This window comes from Mus caroli, chromosome 6, assembly GCF_900094665.2.
Source record: "Mus caroli chromosome 6, CAROLI_EIJ_v1.1, whole genome shotgun sequence".
Lineage (NCBI taxonomy): Eukaryota > Metazoa > Chordata > Mammalia > Rodentia > Muridae > Mus > Mus caroli.
In genome coordinates this window covers 128599910-128618130 of record NC_034575.1, presented here as the reverse complement: position 1 = coordinate 128618130, position 18221 = coordinate 128599910, and the positions used below count along the sequence as shown (strand labels likewise).

General features: G+C 37.9%; 1 protein-coding gene across 1 annotated transcript; it reads left to right on the top strand.

The window, feature by feature from the left end:
* The first annotated feature begins 4109 nt into the window (after positions 1 to 4109).
* LOC110295552 (taste receptor type 2 member 7) lies at positions 4110 to 5186 on the top strand. The gene has a single exon (XM_021164041.1). It carries the CDS (start codon positions 4186 to 4188, stop codon positions 5122 to 5124), a length of 939 nt encoding a protein of 312 aa, XP_021019700.1. The 5' UTR covers positions 4110 to 4185; the 3' UTR covers positions 5125 to 5186.
* Positions 5187 to 18221: the final 13035 nt, after the last annotated feature.

The following is an 18221-nucleotide window of genomic DNA, read 5'->3' as shown; positions in this document are numbered from 1 at the left end:
AGCCATCATCAGAGAAGCTTTCTCTTGCAGCCGATGGAAATGAACACAGAGACCCACAGCCAGACATGCTGCAAAGAGTGAGAGATCTTATAACACTCAGTCTTAAATATGATATCTCTGCATATGTTATGACTTCCAGTTTGGTGTTTTTGTGGAACCCCTAAGAGTATGAAGGAGTGGGTCTATTATGTATGTCTTCTCTACAAATCTTTTCCTTTTGTTTGTTTTGTGTTATCCGGATGTATTAGATTTACCTAATGTATTTTATTATTCTTTACAAATCTGTTTGTTCTTTTATAAGAGACATAAATGGAGTAGATCTGGATGGAAGGGTAGATAGGAATAAACTTGGAGGAGGGGAGAGAGGGAAACCAAAATCAGGATATATTGTGGTGAGAAAAACCACAATTTTTTTAAATTTTTAAAAAAATTTAAAAATTAATCTTTATCTCATAGATAAGAGTATTAAACATATTCACTTGCTAGTATTCTAAAACTGTGCTCCAATTGATTCATTATATATTCTTTGGTATAATTCTATTACAATTAAAATAGTTTGTTAAATCCTGGTAGAGTATTGTTTCATGTTAAAGGTAGGTTTTTTTTCCCTCTTGAGGTCAACTGTGATTAATTTTAGTAAGGGGTTCAAAGTTCAAACTATTGAGAGATTCATATAGACTTAATTGTTTTTTTAAGCATATGATGATATTCCTTAGCCTTCTTAATTTAATCTTAATAAGAGATGGGAACCATGAGTGTAAGGTCTATCTAAGAGGAGTGTGCGTTACATTCCACACCCCTGTTCTTCTAGACATGTTTTTATGGGGGCACTGGAAGAGAAAAACTTCCAAGATGCCTAAATAGATCATATAGTCTTTACTATGAAGAGGATATTCCAAGTGGAGTAATGAGAAGTAGTCACAATCCACAATTTATACAAATTTTTAAAGGTTATCACCACAACTCTGATGTATACAGAAAGACATCTGTAGACATCTGCAGCAAGCAGATGTTGTTTACAGAAGTAAAAGATAGTGGTTCAGTGACCAGGCAGTTCTCATAACCATTAGGTCAGGGACATATTGTATAGGTATTTATCGAGAGATTCGTTCACACTAGGAGTTTACAGTGAGTTTGTGGCTTATCTAAGTGACCATAGACCAGTTTACACAAGATAATTTTAGCACTTAAAAGTATTCTTAGGAATTTTTCACAAGTAAGCATAATTACAGTTCAGGAGTCCACTACATTGTGAGTGTGATCATTATGTGGCTGTCACTTAGAGTTCTTGACCTGACTTCCAGTTATGACAATGCTGATCCATGTTAGATGTATCAATAATATCTTCCTTTTAAATACCAAATAGTATTGTATGGATACTATTTGTCCATGAACTTATTAATGATATCTGGGAGGTTTCCTGGTTTGAGAATTATGATACACACCAAAACCACCCAAATATCAATATATTTGTAGACATATTCTTTTGCACTCAGTGGATAACTCAGGGTTGTGATGCCTGAGTCACATGTTTAGCTTTTAAGAAATGCCTTCCTCACTGTCTGCACTGTTTCTTGGGAAGTATATTGCAATAGTCACATAAATGAGACACAGGTGAAATCCCCATGGTTCAGCGGCTTGTTGATACTTGCCAGTGCTGGAGTATTGTTCTTGTTTGCATTCATTCATTCATTCAAGTTAATCAAGCAGATGTCCAATGCTCTCCTAGCACAGTGCAAGTTTGTCTTTCCAATGACTAATAATAGCAACAAGTAACTTTTCCTATGCTTATGTGATGTTCATATCTGTCTGTGACGAAGAAAAGTCACCAGTGAAATGTTTAAACCATTCATTTAATAGAGATATTTTCCATTTATTGCATTTTCATAATTCCTTTATATTCCATATATAAATTTTTCATGATATGTATGTTTGTAAGAATATTTTTGTTCAACCTGTGGCTTGTCTTTCCATTTTTATTACAGTGTGTTTTAAAAATAGAATTTTAAATTTTAATAAAGTACAATGGATCATTTTTTTCTTTTTCACTTTTTTATTTTGTGTTTATGTTTTATTCACTTTATATCCTGATCACAGACTCCTCCCTCCTTTTTTTCCAGCCCCACCTTTACCAATCCCTTCTGCCATTGTTCCAATAGATCATTTTCTTTTAAAGAGGGAAAGAAAGAAGATAGAAGGAAAGCATTGCATCATCTAATTGATATTCTGTATAACACACACACACACAAAATAAATAGCTCAAAAAAAATTGGCAACCTGGCCCCATCCAAGCACCACATGGTCTGGACAATTATAGCAAGCCTGAGATGACCCCCAGCCACCCAGGTTGCCACTAAGATAAGCAAGTAAGGGGGAGAGAGATGGAGAAAGATAAGCAGAACAGTGTGTTCGCTGTGAACAGAAGCAGAACTGGAGATTTCACAGTAATGAGAAACAGCCTGATATGAGTAGCCAGTGATGTTATCTGAGGCCATGGGTAAGTCCTGGGACTGTGCTGCCACCAAGGACCATGTATGGGTCTCTGGCCCTGCAGCATTTGAGGTCTGCTACGCCCAACGACCATGTGGATATCCCTTGTCTGAGCCATGTTGATGTCTGAGGACTGTAAAGATCTGCTCCCCCCCGCCACTGGCTAGAGCAAGAGCATCACACACACACACACACACACACGCACACACACACACACACGCACACGCACACACACACAAACACACACCCCTCATTTAGCTGGCACAATACAATTGGTCCTGGTGGCATGGGCACAGGTGAACTAGCCCTGTCATTTGTCTGCCATGTGGTGGTGTGAGTGAGCGAAAGATGTCCTACCCCCACTTTCCTATTTCCACCTGCAGCAGGCAGGAAAGCTGGTCCAGTCTCTCACAGGCTGAGCACTCACCTGGGCAGCTCAAAAGATCTCTCCCTGGTAACAGGGTCACAAAGAGCAGGTCCTGAGGGCATGAGAATAGGAAAGCTGGCCCTGCTCCTCTATGAATTGCTGTAGCACAAAAAGGGGCTAGTCCTGCAGGTCCAAAGCTGCAGGATCTTAATTACACAGAGCAACAGCAGACTGTCTGAGAGGAGTCTCAGTGAAGATCCAGTATTAATATTGTAGCAGAAGCCAGATGCCTCCAACAAGACCAATGTCTCATTGCAATGAACATTTTCAAGTAAAGATGCCTGAACAAAAGGGTATATTGTGTGACACACTATGGCATACTACAAGTTCCACTCATTATTCTTGTTTTTGTTTTGTGTTTTGTTTTGTTTTGTTGTTGTTGTTAAATTTTGGTGGTGGTGGTAGTGGTGGTGGTAGTGGTGGTTTGATTTAGTTTGGTTTTGGGTTTTGGTGGCTTTGAGGGGAGGGTGTTGAAAGTGCAGAGGGTGGGGATAGGGAAATGAGTGGAATGGGGTTCATGATGTGAAATTCACAAAGAATAAATAAAAAGTTTTTTTTTTTTTATGGAGAGTTAAATTATAAGGAGCATTAACCTGTTAAACTTCCTTAAAAGGTCTGTTTCTCAATGTGGAGCCAAAATTTAGATTCCTTAATAATAAGAAGTGTCATTGTCTACTATGATGGAAGCCCTCCACAAATTTCAGCTGCTCCCAATTTTCTAATTGCTAGGAAATTCTTGAGAGTTGGCTTGCCTAATATCACACAGGACACCCAACTAAATTTAGTTTAGTTGATCTTTTGCTACACTCTAAGTTCTAAAATATTCTTCTAAAAAATGTTCATTGTTTATCTAGAATTCAAATTTAACTGAGTGCCCTACATTTTTATTTATTCAATCTAGTAGCTGTACTGAGGTTATTAGTATGATTTCTGAAGCCCAAATTTGTAAAACTTAGCATCAGATAAACAGCTTGAGACCATGGAAAGTAATTTGGTAAATTTGCATCTTAGCAAATAGTAGATCAACCTAAATTAACTATGTGTAGAAAAGAATGACCTGCGGAGAAGATAAATGGACATACAATACCCAGGCTAAGGAATGTCAAGCACACGGTCTACAGTCTTCATGTATAATTCTCATCTTCATCACAAGACAGACTTCAGCTTAAGGAGGTAAAGACAAGAACAGCGAACCCTAAACAGCCAAGTGTAGAAACCAAACTGCATCAAGTCAGCCAGAAACTAATTGGATACTTCTCTACTTTAAAATGACATACGAAACAGATACTACCTTAATGCTTGTAGCTGTTGGTGAGGCCTTAGTAGGGATTTTAGGAAATGCATTCATTGCACTGGTAACCTTCATGGGCTGGATGAAGAATAGGAAGATTGCCTCTATTGATTTAATCCTCTCAAGTGTGGCCATGTCCAGAATTTGTCTACAGTGTATAATCCTATTAGATTGTATTATATTGGTGCAATATCCAGACACCTACAACAGAGGTAAGGAAATGAGGACCGTTGACTTCTTCTGGACACTTACCAACCATTTAAGTGTCTGGTTTGCCACCTGCCTCAGCATTTTCTATTTCTTCAAGATAGCAAACTTCTTCCACCCTCTTTTCCTCTGGATAAAGTGGAGAATTGACAAGCTAATTCTCAGAACTTTACTGGTATGTGTGATTCTCTCCCTGTGTTTTAGCCTCCCAGTCACTGAAAATCTGAATGATGATTTCAGATGTTGTGTTAAGACAAAGGAGAGAATAAACTCTACTTTGAGATGCAAAGTAAATAAAGCTGGACATGCCTCTGTCAAGGTAAATCTCAACTTGGTCATGCTGTTCCCCTTTTCTGTGTCTCTGGTCTCCTTTCTCCTCTTGATCCTCTCCCTGTGGAGACACACCAGGCAGATGCAACTCAGTGTAACAGGGTACAAAGATCCCAGCACAACAGCTCATGTGAAAGCCATGAAAACAGTAATTTCCTTCCTGGCCCTGTTTGTTGTCTACTGCCTAGCCTTTCTCATAGCCACCTCCAGCTACTTTATGCCAGAGAGTGAATTAGCTGTAATATGGGGTGAGCTGATAGCTCTAATCTATCCTTCAAGCCATTCATTTATCCTGATCCTGGGGAGCAGTAAACTAAAACAGGCATCTGTGAGGGTGCTTGGTAGAGTAAAGACTATGTTAAAGGGAAGAAAATATTAGCATCATAAGCATATCTGAAGAAAAACTATCACTTTCTAAGAGAAAGGAAGACATGATCATTATCCTTCATTTTCACATGAATATTGGTTTCATGCAGTGACATCCTCTTAACAAACTTAAATTGAATCTTGAGAAATCTCATATACAGCAACTTTGCATGTCTCTATCTCTGTTTTTTTCTCTCCTTTTCAATATAAGTTGACATAAAAAATAATTTCCAGAACAAATTATAACAGAAGAAAGGACATTTTCATAATCAGTTCTGAATCACTCCACCAAATGCAAAGCTGCCTGACAAATTCAAAACAATTGTAACAGCATCTCACTGTCGTTTGCATTCTTTGGAAAAGCAGGTGGTTTGTTCTTGGAGCCTGACTTAGTTTTCTTCTTAGACCATTGAATTATGTTCATGATTGGAGAAGAGTCAAGTACCATGTAACAATTTTTATTGTGAAGACAGGTGTTCATCATGTGATTTTGGCTGGCCTGGAACTTGTTATGTAGTCTAGTCTGTCATCAAACACACAAAGATCTGCTTGCCTCACCAGCCAGTTCTAGGATTCAAGGCATGCACCACCACAGCTTGTTCAAGTGACAATTCTTACAAATGTTTTAGAAATAAATAATATACTAGAAATTAACACTGAATGTAAGTGCTGTTTAGGTATAAATTATGATTAAATGTTATAGTTAGAAAATTAGTTCATGAGTTTAGGAAGATAAGTTCCCTGCCCAGCAGTTGTATCATCTGTTGATTTTAAACTAAGATTGTCTGGTGTTTTCCATTTGCGGAGACTCAAGTAGACCGAAGGGAAAGAATGAATTCCTCCATGCTTTGGAACAGGAAGATTGGGTAGCTGGTCACGGGGACTGAGAGATCGAACATGGAGCTCTGGAGAGGCAAAGCCAGAGTTTGTGGGAGAGGCTTTGGCAAGGAGAAAAGTATGGTCTCAGTCTTGGGCTATGCACGGGGCTAGGAACCAGAACTAGACCGCCAATGCCAGGGCTTAGACAGATTACCATGTTTGTTTTGTTTTGTTTTGTTTGTTTGTTTTTTGTTTTTAGTTTTTTTTTAAGTGCACACTACGAATTTGCACAGCTGCTTCTAATGTAGTAATGAGGACAGTTTTCAGTCTTTCTTTATGAGGACTCAGTGAATGGACCACAGAAAGTACAGCTAAATTTCTGGTTCTGTTCCTTGCATGCTCAGTAGATAGTCATTCATACCTTAACTACCTTCTGTGATTAATCACAGAAAACACTATGAAAGACAAATAATAATTAAATAGATGTAGTTACAAACCATAATCACACAACTGAAAGTTGCTTAAATGAGGAATCCTTTCTATACTGAATCAGATCTATACCCAGAAAGTAAAATTAGAAATGATTGCCAAGTTGATTAAGCTTGAAGTCAACTCTTTGGCATGCCTCTGACAGGTCTGAGAGGGTATTTTCTAGAGTTAGATGAAAAGAAAGACTCTTCTCCAGAGTGAGCAACGCCTCTGCTGGCAGCCAGAATAAAGAGATCCGAGTGAACGGTGGTGATGGCTTTACCTACTCATCTTCACTATTTGCTAGTGAGTCACACCACTGCTGCTACTTCTCCTGAAACCCTTTCCTTATGTTGGGACCTAGACATTTTTTACCCATTCTTTCAAAGTTAGACTGAAGAAGAGCATCTTTTCAGATATCCTGCAGGTCTTTGGTGCTAGATTGACACTGCTGAAGCATCTATTTTTATAAAATAAAAAGCTACTGGGTCTTCTTCCTCACAGTGTGCCAGCAGTGTGTGTGGTTGTATGACCCAGTCTTCATCAAATAAATCACACCAATAAATCATCTTTGTACTATATATGCATTCTACCAGTTCTATCTCTCTAACTCTGACTAACACAAGCTGTGGTACCAGAAATGGGGTCACTTCTGGGATAAACCTGTCCATGTGGTTCTTATGTTTTTTGAACTAGTTTGCAGAAGGAATGTGGAAGAATTTGAAACTATGAACTTAAAAGAGCACTCAAATAGTATAAGCATTGCTTAAAGGATCATTTTAGCAGAAGTTTAGAAGATAAAAATGCTGGAAGAAATGAAGACAGTGGAAGTTTGTTTTATAGTACTTCGGAGTGGAACAAGTAGTACTGGGTGGGTTAGAGTCCATTGATACAATAAGCTATCAGGAATCTATTTCTATTCTTTCAGTGTCCTGAGAACTTGGATAATGTTAAAATGGAAGATTATGACTAAGTCTGTTTGTCCTTAGAAATTTCAAGACAGATAGCATTCAGGTTGTGCCATAGTTATTAATAAACATTTCAATCCAGATCTATAATGAAAGAGGGGGGAACATAGAGCAGAAAAATTAACATTGAAATGTGCCAAGAAAATGTGTGTATACAAGTGTAAAGGTTCAGAAAAGGAGAGTACAGGAGACATTTCACTTGATGATAACAAGTCCTGTGATTAAACTCAATGGGAACCTACAATACTCAATTCAGATAGAATGACAAATGGGCCAGGCCCCTCAAGAATACAGGTATGTATCACGACTCCAGACTAAGAAGCAAAACTTGGGGAGGCAATTGATTCATATGGAAGAAACACAAAACAAATAGGAAAAGAAGATAACTATGAAAACAGCTAAGGCCAAATGACTTATTACAGAAATAAGACATATAATTGGCATATCTCTGCCATATTTTAAGATTTTATTTATTCATGTATATATATATATATACATTAAGCATTCTTTCCTCTCTTTACCATTAAATAGAGTCATGTAATAGAATAAATAATATTGGTAGTTAAGAGTTGTAAATCTGTATTGACCAATTGAATTTTTGAAAAATTAATCACTTCTCAAGGGACTTAGCCATTTAGTCTAGTGAAAGAAGATTGTGTTCTTGGCTATACATTGGACAGTTATGCCCTGTTAGGCAGAATTATGACTTTGCTACAGTCTTCACTTGGAAACTAAGTATGGCATCAGATTGGATGGCACCTGGACAACAGGTGAACTTATGATGGATATCTTGATTGTAAATGTGAATGAATATGGAATCAACTAAATGAAATGCCTAGAGGAGGGACTAGAAGGGTAAAATACTAGAAGGATTAACAGAAAAAGTATGGTAGTTGAAATAAGAATGCACCTGTAGATTTATATATGTAAGTGCTTAGGGAGTGGTACTATTTCAAAGGATTAGGAGGTGTGGCCTTTTTGGAGAAAGTGTATCATCGAGAGTGGGCTTTGGGGTTTCAAATGCTCAAGCCAGACCCCGTGACACTCTTCTTCATGCTGCCTATGGAACAAGGTGTAGACTCTCAGCTCCTTCTCCATCACCATATCTGCATGCATGCATGCTTCTCATCATGACAATAATAAACTGATCTTTTGAAACTGCAAGCAAACCTTGATTAAATGGTTTCCATAAAGAGTTATGTGGTCATGGTGTCTCTTCACAGAAATAAAACACTAAGACAGAGGGTTAGGGCATTTCTCAGAATAGGCAGCACTTCCACTGGCAGTCCAAACAGAATGTTTGAAGTAAACTCACTGCTGCATTTACCTACCAGCCTTTGCTGTCTGCTAGGAGGTGTCTACTCTTGCTGACACAATACTTCAATGATATGAAAATCCAGTTTGGTTGTTTTTTTTTGTTTTTTGTTTTGTTTTGTTTTGTTGTTTGCTTGTTTGTTTTTTGTCTTTTGCTTTTGGGGATTTTTGGGGGGGTAGTTTTTTGTTTGTTTGGTTTAGGGAGTTTGCTTGTTTGTTCTTTCCAATATGTATTCAAGACTACGTATTCATCAGGCATACTTCAGGCTTTCCATGACAGATTGAAACTGTGAAGGAGTCCAGAATCACAGAATTAGCAGCTTCTGGGTTCTCAGGCTCTCCAGTGTTCAGACAGAAGCTGTTGGACTGTCCAGTCTACATCATGGAAACCAAAGTAATAAATTGCCTTTGTGCTGTATGTTCTTTTTAGTGGCTCATTCTTCTAGAGAACCCTGAGTGTACTGACCAAAAGTTCAATGTAATAAATGTAAAATGCTCTGGAGAAATAACAACAACAAATGACAACAGACTAAATACAAAGACCTTCCAGGAGAAAATGTTCACGATGCTCTTTTTCCCATGTGTATTTTCTTTAATACTTTTGGCTTTTTTTTTCTTCTGTAAAGTCATCTACTCCCTACCTACTATGCAATGACTTACAAGCACTATGGCTTTCTCTCTTCACCATATTCTTGCTCTAGTCAGCTGCAAAGATTTACAGTTTGCCTGCCCTACAATTCGTCTTTTAATATAATAATATTGCCCTCAAGATTTTTCTGAGTTTTTTCTTAAAATATTTTGTTGACAATACTAAGAAATGTGAGAGATGACCCATTTCCCAAGAACACATTACAACATAGGGAAGATTCCCCTACTTTAATTACAAGAATTTGTATATATTTGAATTCATCCTAAAGCAATTATTGCCTAATAAGGGATAACTGGTTAACTATATAGTCAATTTAATTATTCTATTCTTAATCAGACTTAATTGGCTATGACTGTGGTCTCACTGTCTATTTTGTAATCTACCATGTTTCTATTTCATAAGACAAAATATATAAAGATATCCAACTGTGAAATTAAATTCCAAGATATTCATTTCTGTGAGTATAAGGTAAATTCTACCTCAGATCAGAAATATAGGCAATCATTTAGAATTATATGACTAAGTTTTATAGCCAAATGTATACTGATCAGCATGGTTTTTAATTTTCTTTTTAAGAGTTGTTTTCGAGTAGGGAAGCAGAAAACCGGCTAGACCAGGGGCAAAGTCCCTTCCAGTCGGTGTCAGCACCAGGTCAACTTGGGTGAGGAATCTTCAAACAACCCCTCGGTCCCCAGAGGACTCTCCACACGATCTTAGGATCAGTAGAACACAACATTTATTCCAAACCAATTGTGACAGGCCTGTGACAGCAGGAACAAGGACATGGGAGCCCTGCCTGACCAGAGGCTCAGGTTCCTTCTGATCAGAACTAGTTTACCTTTGTTTCAAACACACTAGACAGTTCCACGGTCCTCAAAGGAAACACCACTTCCAGGCACTGCAACACACCCAGGATCTTAGAATAACAGGATCCCAGGATAACAGGAGCTTGGTCACACCAGGATTTTAGGGCCTCAGAGGAAGCTTGACTGCAAAGAACTCTGACATACCCAGAATCTCAAGTTTACAGGAGCCAACAATCAAAGGATCACAGAGAAAGTTGGACTCTGAGGAGTCCTGAATCAACTGGGATTATAGGAAGGACAGGCTCCAATCAGATATATTGAGGGAAGAAAGAACCTGAGATAATCAGATGGCAGGAAGCAAACAAGCATAAGAACAGAAGCAACATAAACCAAGGTCTCCAACCATAGCAAGTCCTGGATACACCATCATGCCAGAAAAGCAAGACATGGATCTAAAGTCAACATCTCATGATGATGATGGAGGACTTTAAGAAGGAAATACAGGAAAACACAGGTAAACAGCTAGAAGACCTTAAAGAGGAAGCACAAAAATTCCTTAGAGAGTTACAGAAAAACACAACCAAACAGGTGATGGAATTGAACAAAACCATCCAAGACCAAAAAGGGAAGTAAAACAATAAAGAAATCACAAAGGGAGACAACTCTGGAGATAGAAATCCTAGGAAAGAAATCAGAAACTATAGATATGAGCATCAGCAACAGAATAAAAGTTATAGAAGAGAGAATCTCAGGTGCAGAAGAATCCATATAAAACATAGACACAACAATCAAAGAAAATGAAAAATGCAAAAAGATCCTAACTCAAAACATCCAGGAAATCCAGGAAAAATGAGAACAAATCTAAGATTAATAGGTATAGATGAGAAAGATTATTTTCAACTTCATGGGTCAGTAAATATTTTCAATATAATTATAGAAGAAAACCTTTCTAATCTAAACAAAGAGATGACTATGAACATACAATAAGCCCAGAGAACTCCAAATAGACTGGACCAAAAAAGAAATTCTTCCTGACACATAATAACCAGAACATAAAATGCACTAAATAAAGACAGAATATTAAAAGCAGTAAGGGAAAAAGGTTAAGTAATATAGTGACAGGCCTATTAGGATTACACCAGAATTCTCACCAGATACTATGACAGCCAGAAAATCCTGGACAGATGTTAATACAGACCCTAAGAGAACACAAATGCCAACCCAGGCCACTGTACCCATCTAAACTCTCAATTACTATAGAAGGAGAAACCAAAGTATCCTATGACAAAACCAAATTTACATAATAGCTTTCCATGAATCCAGCCCTTCAAAGGATAATAAGAGAAAAACACCAATACAAGGACAGAAACTACGCCCTAGAAAAAGCAAGAAAATAATCCTTCAACAAACCTAAAGTAAGACACCCACAAGAACAGAATCCTAACTCTAACAACAAAAATAAGAGGAAGCAACAATTACTTTTCCTTAATATCTCTTAATATCAATGGACTCAATTCCCCAATAAGAAGACATAGACTAAGAGACTGGCTATATAAACAGGACCCAACTTTTTGCTGCTTCCAGGAAACCCAACTCAGGCATAAAGGCAGACGCTACCTCAGAGTGAAAGGCTGGAAAACAATTTTCCAAGCACATGGTTCAAAGAAACAACCTGGATTACCCATTCTAATATTGAATAAATTCAACTTCTAAACTAAAGTTATCAAAAAAGACAAGGAGGTGGGAATTCACACTCATCAAAGGTAAAATCTTCCAAGATGAACTCTCAATTCTGAATATCTATGCTCCAAATGCAAGGGCAACCACATTCATTACAGAAACTTTAGTAAAGCTCAAACCACACATTGCACCTCACACAATAATAGTGGGTGACTTCAACACCCCACTCTCATCAGAGACAGATCCTGGAAACAAAAACTAAACAGAGACACAGTGAAACTAACAGAAGTAATGAAACAAATGGATTTAATAGATATCTACAGAACATTTTATCCTAAAATAAAATGATATACCTTCTTCTCAGCACCTCATGGTACCTTCTCCAAGATTGAACATATAATTGGTCACAAAACAGGCCTCAACAGATACAAAAATATTGAAATTGTCCCATGCATCCTATCAGATCACCATGGACTAAGTCTGATCTTCAATAACAACATAAATAAGACAAAGCCAACATTCATGTGGAAGGTGAAAACATGCTCCTCAATGATACCTTCATCAAGGAAGAAATAAAGAAAGAGATTAAAGACTTTTTAGAGTTTAATGAAAATGAAGCCACAACATACCCAAAATTATGAGACACAATGAAATCAGTCCTAAGAGGAAAACTCATAGCTCTGAGTGCCTCCAAAGAAACTATGGAGACCATACACTAGCAGTTGACAGTACACCTACTGCAGAGTTCTACCAAACCTTCAAAGAAGACATAATTCCAGTTCTTCTCAAACTAATACACAAAGTAGAAAAAGAAAGTACTTTACCAAATTCATTCTACAAAGCCACAATTACTCTGATATATAAACAACATAAAGACCCAAAAAAGATAGCAAACTTCAGACCAATTTCCCGTATGAATATTGATGCAAAAACACTCAATAAAATTCTCACTAACCAAATCCAAGAACACATCAAAACAATCATCAATNATGATCAAGTAGGCTTCATTTCAGGGATGCAGGGATGGTTTATTATACAAAAATACTTCAACATAATCCACTATATAAACAAACTCACAGACAAAAACCACATGATCATCTCGTCAGATGCTGAGACGGGATTTGACAAAATACAACATCCATTCATGAGAAAAGTCTTGGAAAGATCAGGAATTCAAAGACCATACCTAAACATAATAAAAGCAATCTACAGCAAAACAGTAGCCAACATCAAAGTAAATAGACAGAAGCTGGAAGCAATCCAAATAAATCAGGGACTAGACAAGGCTGCCCTCTTTCTACCTACCTATTCAATATAGTACTCAACGTCCTAGACAGAGCAATTAGACAACAAAAGGAGGTCTAGGGGATACAAATTGGAAAGGAAGAAGTCAAAATATCACTATTTCCAGATGATATGATAATAAATATAACTGAAGAAAAAATTGCACTAGAGAACTCCTAAACATGATAAAGAGCATCAGTGCAATAGCAGTAAATAAAATTAACTTAAACAAATCAGTGGCCTTTCCCTACATAAAGGTTAAACAGGCTGAGAATGAAATTAGGGAAACAACACCCTTCACAATAGTCAAAAAAAAATACAAAATACATTGGTGTGACTCTAAATAAAAAAATGAAAAATCTGTATGACAAGAACTTCAAGTCTCTAAAGAAAGAAATCAAAGATCTCAGAAGATGGAACAATCTCCTATGCTCATGGATTGGCAGGATTAATATAGTCAAAAGGGCTATCCTGCGGAAAGTAATCTATTGATTCAATGCAATCCTCATCAAAATTACAACTCAATTCTTCACTGAGTTAGAAAGGGCAATTTGCAAATTCATCTGTAATAATGACAAACATAGGATTGCAAAAACTATTCTCAACAATAAAAGAACCTCTGGTGGAATCACCATGCCTGACCTTAAGCTGTACTAAAGAGCAATTGTGATAAAAAACTTCTTGGTACTGGTAAAGTAACAAACAGGTAGATCAATGGATTAAAATTGAAGACCAGAAATGAATCCACACACATATGGCCACTTGATCTTTGACAAGGGAGCTAAAACCATCCAGTGAAAAAATGACAGCACTTTCAATAAATGGTGCTGGCACAACTGGCAGTTATCATGTAGAAGAATGCGAATTGATCCATTATTTTCTCCTTGTACAAAGCTCAAGTCTAAGCGGTTCAAAGACCTCCACATACAACCAGAGACACTGGCAATTATAGAGGAGAAAGTGGGGAGAAGCTTTGAAGATATGGGCACAAGAGAAAAATTCCTAAACAGAAGAGCAATGGCTTGTGTTGTAAGATCAAGAATTGACAAATGGGACCTGACAAAATTGCAAAGTTTCTATAATGCAAAAGACACTTTCAATAAGACCAAAAGACCACTAAACAGACTGGGAAAGGATCTTTACCAATCCTGAATCTAATAGGGGTCTAATATCCAATATATACAAAAAGCTCAAGAAGCTGGAATCCAGAAATTCAAATAACCCCATTAAAATGGGGTACAGAGATAAACAATGAATTCTCAACTGAGGAATCCCGAATGACTGAGAAGCACCTGAAAATGTGTTCAACATCTTTAATCATCAGGAAATGCAAGTCAAAACAACCTTGAGATTCCAGCTCACACCAGTCAGAATGGCTAAGATCGAAAATTCAGGTGACAGCAGATGCTGGCAAGGATCTGGGGAAAGAGGAACACTCCTCTATTGTTGGTGGGATTGCAAACTGGTACAACCAGTCTGGAAGTAAGTCTGGCAGTTCCTCAGAAAATTGGACATAGTACTACTGGAAGATCCAGCAATACCTCTTCTGAGCACATACCCAGAAGATGTTCCAACTGGTAATAAGGATACATGTTCAACGATGTTCATAGAAGTCTATTTTATAATAGCCAGAATCTGGAAAGAATCCAGATGCCCCTCTACAGAGGAATGGATACAGAAAACGTGGTACAATTACACAATGGAGTACTACTCAGCTACTAAAAACAATAAATTTATGAAATTCTTGGGTAAATGGATGTATCTGGAGGATGTCATCCTTAGTGAGTTAACCCAGTCGCAAAAGAAGTCACTAGGTATGCACTCACTGATAAGTGGATATTAGCCCAGAAACTTTGAATAACCAAGATACAATTTGCAAAACACAAGAAAATCAGGATGAAGGAAAACCAATGTGTGGATACTTCATTCCTCCTTAGAATAGCCATGAAAGGAATTACAGAGACAAAGTTTGGAGCTAAGTTGAAATATGGAATATTCAGAGACTACCCCTCCAGGGATCCATCTCATAGTCAGCCACCAAATGCAGACACTCTTGCACATGCCAGCAGGATTTTGCTGAAAGGACCCTGATATGGCTATCTCATGTGGGGCTGGCAGAGGTGGGTGCTCACAGTCATCTATAGGATGGAACACAGGGCCCCCAATGGAGGATCTAGAGAAAGTACCCAATGAGCTGAAAGGTTCTGCAACCCTATAGGTGGAACAGCAATATTCAGTAACCAGTACCCACAGAGCTCTTTTCTCTAGCTGCATATGTTGCAGAAGATGGCCTAGTCGGCCATCATTGGGAAGAGAGGCTCCTAGGTCTTACAAACTTTATGTGCCCCAAAACAAGGGAAGACCAGGACCAAGAAGTGGGAGTGCATGAGTAGGGGAGCAGGGTGGGGAGAGTGTATAGGGAACTTTCAGGATAGCATTTGAAATGTAAATAAAGAAAATATCTAATAAAATAAATTTAAAAAGAAAAAGAAAAAAATGTTTAACATCCTTAATCATCAGGGAAATGCAAGTCAAAAGAACCTAGAAATTCCACCTCACACCAGTCAGAATGGCTAAGATCAAAAATTCAGGTGACAGCAGATGCTAGCAAGGATGTGGAAAAAGAGCAACACCCCTCCATTGCTGGTGGAATTGCAATCTTATACAACCATAGTGGAAATCAGCCTGGCTGTTCCTCAGAAAATTGGACATAGTACTACTGAAAGATTCAGCATCACGTCTCCTGGGCACATACCCAGAAGATGTTCCAATTTGTAATAAGAACACATGCTCCACTATGTTCATAGCAGCCTTATTTATAATTTCCAGAAGCTGAAAAGTACCCAGTTGTCCCTCAACAGAAGAATGGATACAAAAATGTGGTACATTTACACAATCAAGTACCACTCAGGTATTAAAAACAATCAATATATGAAATTCTTGGGCATATGGATGTATCTGGAAGATATCATCCTGAGTGAGTTAACCCAATTACAAAACAAGACCACTGGTAAGTGGATGTTAGCCCAGAAACTTAGAATATTCAAGATACAATTTGCAAAATACAAGCAAATCAAGAGGAAGGAGGACCAACTCATGGATTCTTCATTCATCCTTAGAATGGGGAACAGGATACCCATGGAGGGAGTACTAGAGACAGGGTTTGGAGGTGGGACGAAGGGATGAACCATCCAGAGATTGCCCAACCCAGGGATCCATCCCATAGTCAGCCACCAAATGCAGACACTCTTGCACATGCCAGCAGGATATTTCTGAAAAGACTCTGATATGGCTGTCCTGTGTGGGGCTATGCCAATGCCTTGCAGATGCAGAGGTGGATGCTCACAGTCATCTATAAGATGGAACACGGGGCCTCCAATGGAAAAGCTAGAGAAGTTACCCAAGGAGCTGAAGGGTTCTTCAACCCTACAGGTGGAACAACAACATGAACTAACCAGCATACACAGAGCTCATGTCTCTGGTCACATATGTAGCAGAAGATGGCCTGGTCAGACATCATTGGGAAGAGAGGACCCTTGTTCTTGCAAACTTTGTATGCACCAGTTCAAGGGAACACCAGGGCCAAGAGTTGGGGGTGGTTAAGTAGGGTAGCAGGGTTGGGGGAGGTTATAGGGGACTTTCAGGGTGGCATTTGAAATGTAAATGAAGAAAATATCTTAAATAATAAAAAGAAAAAAGAAAACAATATATCACTATTTGCAGATGATGTGGTAGTATATATAAGTGATTCTAAAAATTCTACCAAATAACTCCTAACCATGATAAAGAGCTTCAGTGAAGTAACCAGATATAAAATTAAATCAAACAAGTCAATGCCTTTTCTCTACACAAATGATAAACAGGCTGAGAAGAAATTAGGGAAAAAACACCTTTCATAATAGCCAAAAATAATATAAAATACCTGGGTGTGACTCTCAGTAAGGAAGTGAATCATCTGTATAATAAGAACTTCAAGTCTCTGAAGAAAGAAATCAAAGAAGATCTCAGAAGATGGAAATATCTCCCATGCTCATGGAATGGCAGGATCAATGTAGTAAAAATGGCTATCTTGCCAAAGGCAATGTATAGATTCAATGCATCCCCATCAAAATTCCAACACAATTCTTCAATGAATTAGAAAGGGCAACTTGCAAATTAATCTAGAATAACAGAAAACCTAGGATAGCAAAAAAATCTTCTCAATGATAAAAGAATCTCTGCTGGAATCACCAAATGTGACCTAAAGCTGTACTACAGAGCAATTGTGATTAAAAAACACATGGTACTGGTACAGCAGCGACAAACAGGTAGACCAATGGAATAGAATTGAGGACACAGAAATGATCCCACAAACCTATGGGTCACTTGATCTTTGACAAGGGAGCTAAAACCATCCAGTGGGGAAAAAAAGACAGCATTTTCAAAAAATGGTGCTGGCACAACTGGCATTTATCATATAGAAGAATGTGAATTGATACATTCTTATCTAATTGTACTAAGTCAAGTCTGAGTGGATCATGGAACTTCACATAAAAACAGAGACACTGAAACTTATAGAGGAAAAAGTGGGGGAAAGCCTCAAAGATATAGGCACATGAGAAAAATTCCTGAACAGAAGAGCAATGGCTTGTGCTGTAAGATCAAGAATTGACAAATGGGACCTCATAAAATTTCAATGCTTCTGTAAGGCACAAGACACTTTCAATAAGACAAAAAAGGCCGCCAACAGATTAGGAAAGGATCTTTACCAGTCCTAAATGATATAGTGTACTAATATCAAATATATATTTAAAAAAAACTCAAGAAGATGCACTCCAGAAAATCAAATAACCCTATTAAAAATTTGGGTCCAGGGCTAAACAAAGAATTCTCAACTCAGGAATACCAAATGGCTGAGAAGCACCTGAAACAATGTTCAACATCCTTAATCATCAGGGAAATGAAAATCAAAACAACCCTGAGATTCCACCTCACACCAGTCAGAATGGCTAAGATCAAAAATTCAGGTGACAGCAGATGCTGGCAAGGATCTGGAGAAAGAGGAACACTCCTCCATTGTTGGTTGGGATGCAAACTTGTACAACCACTCTGGAAATCAGTCTGGTGGTTCCTCAGAAAATTG

What these genes read in the sequence shown, in the direction of transcription:
- LOC110295552 (XM_021164041.1), top strand. Translation starts at nt 4,186, where the DNA reads ATGACATACGAAACAGATACTACCTTAATGCTTGTAGCTGTTGGTGAG.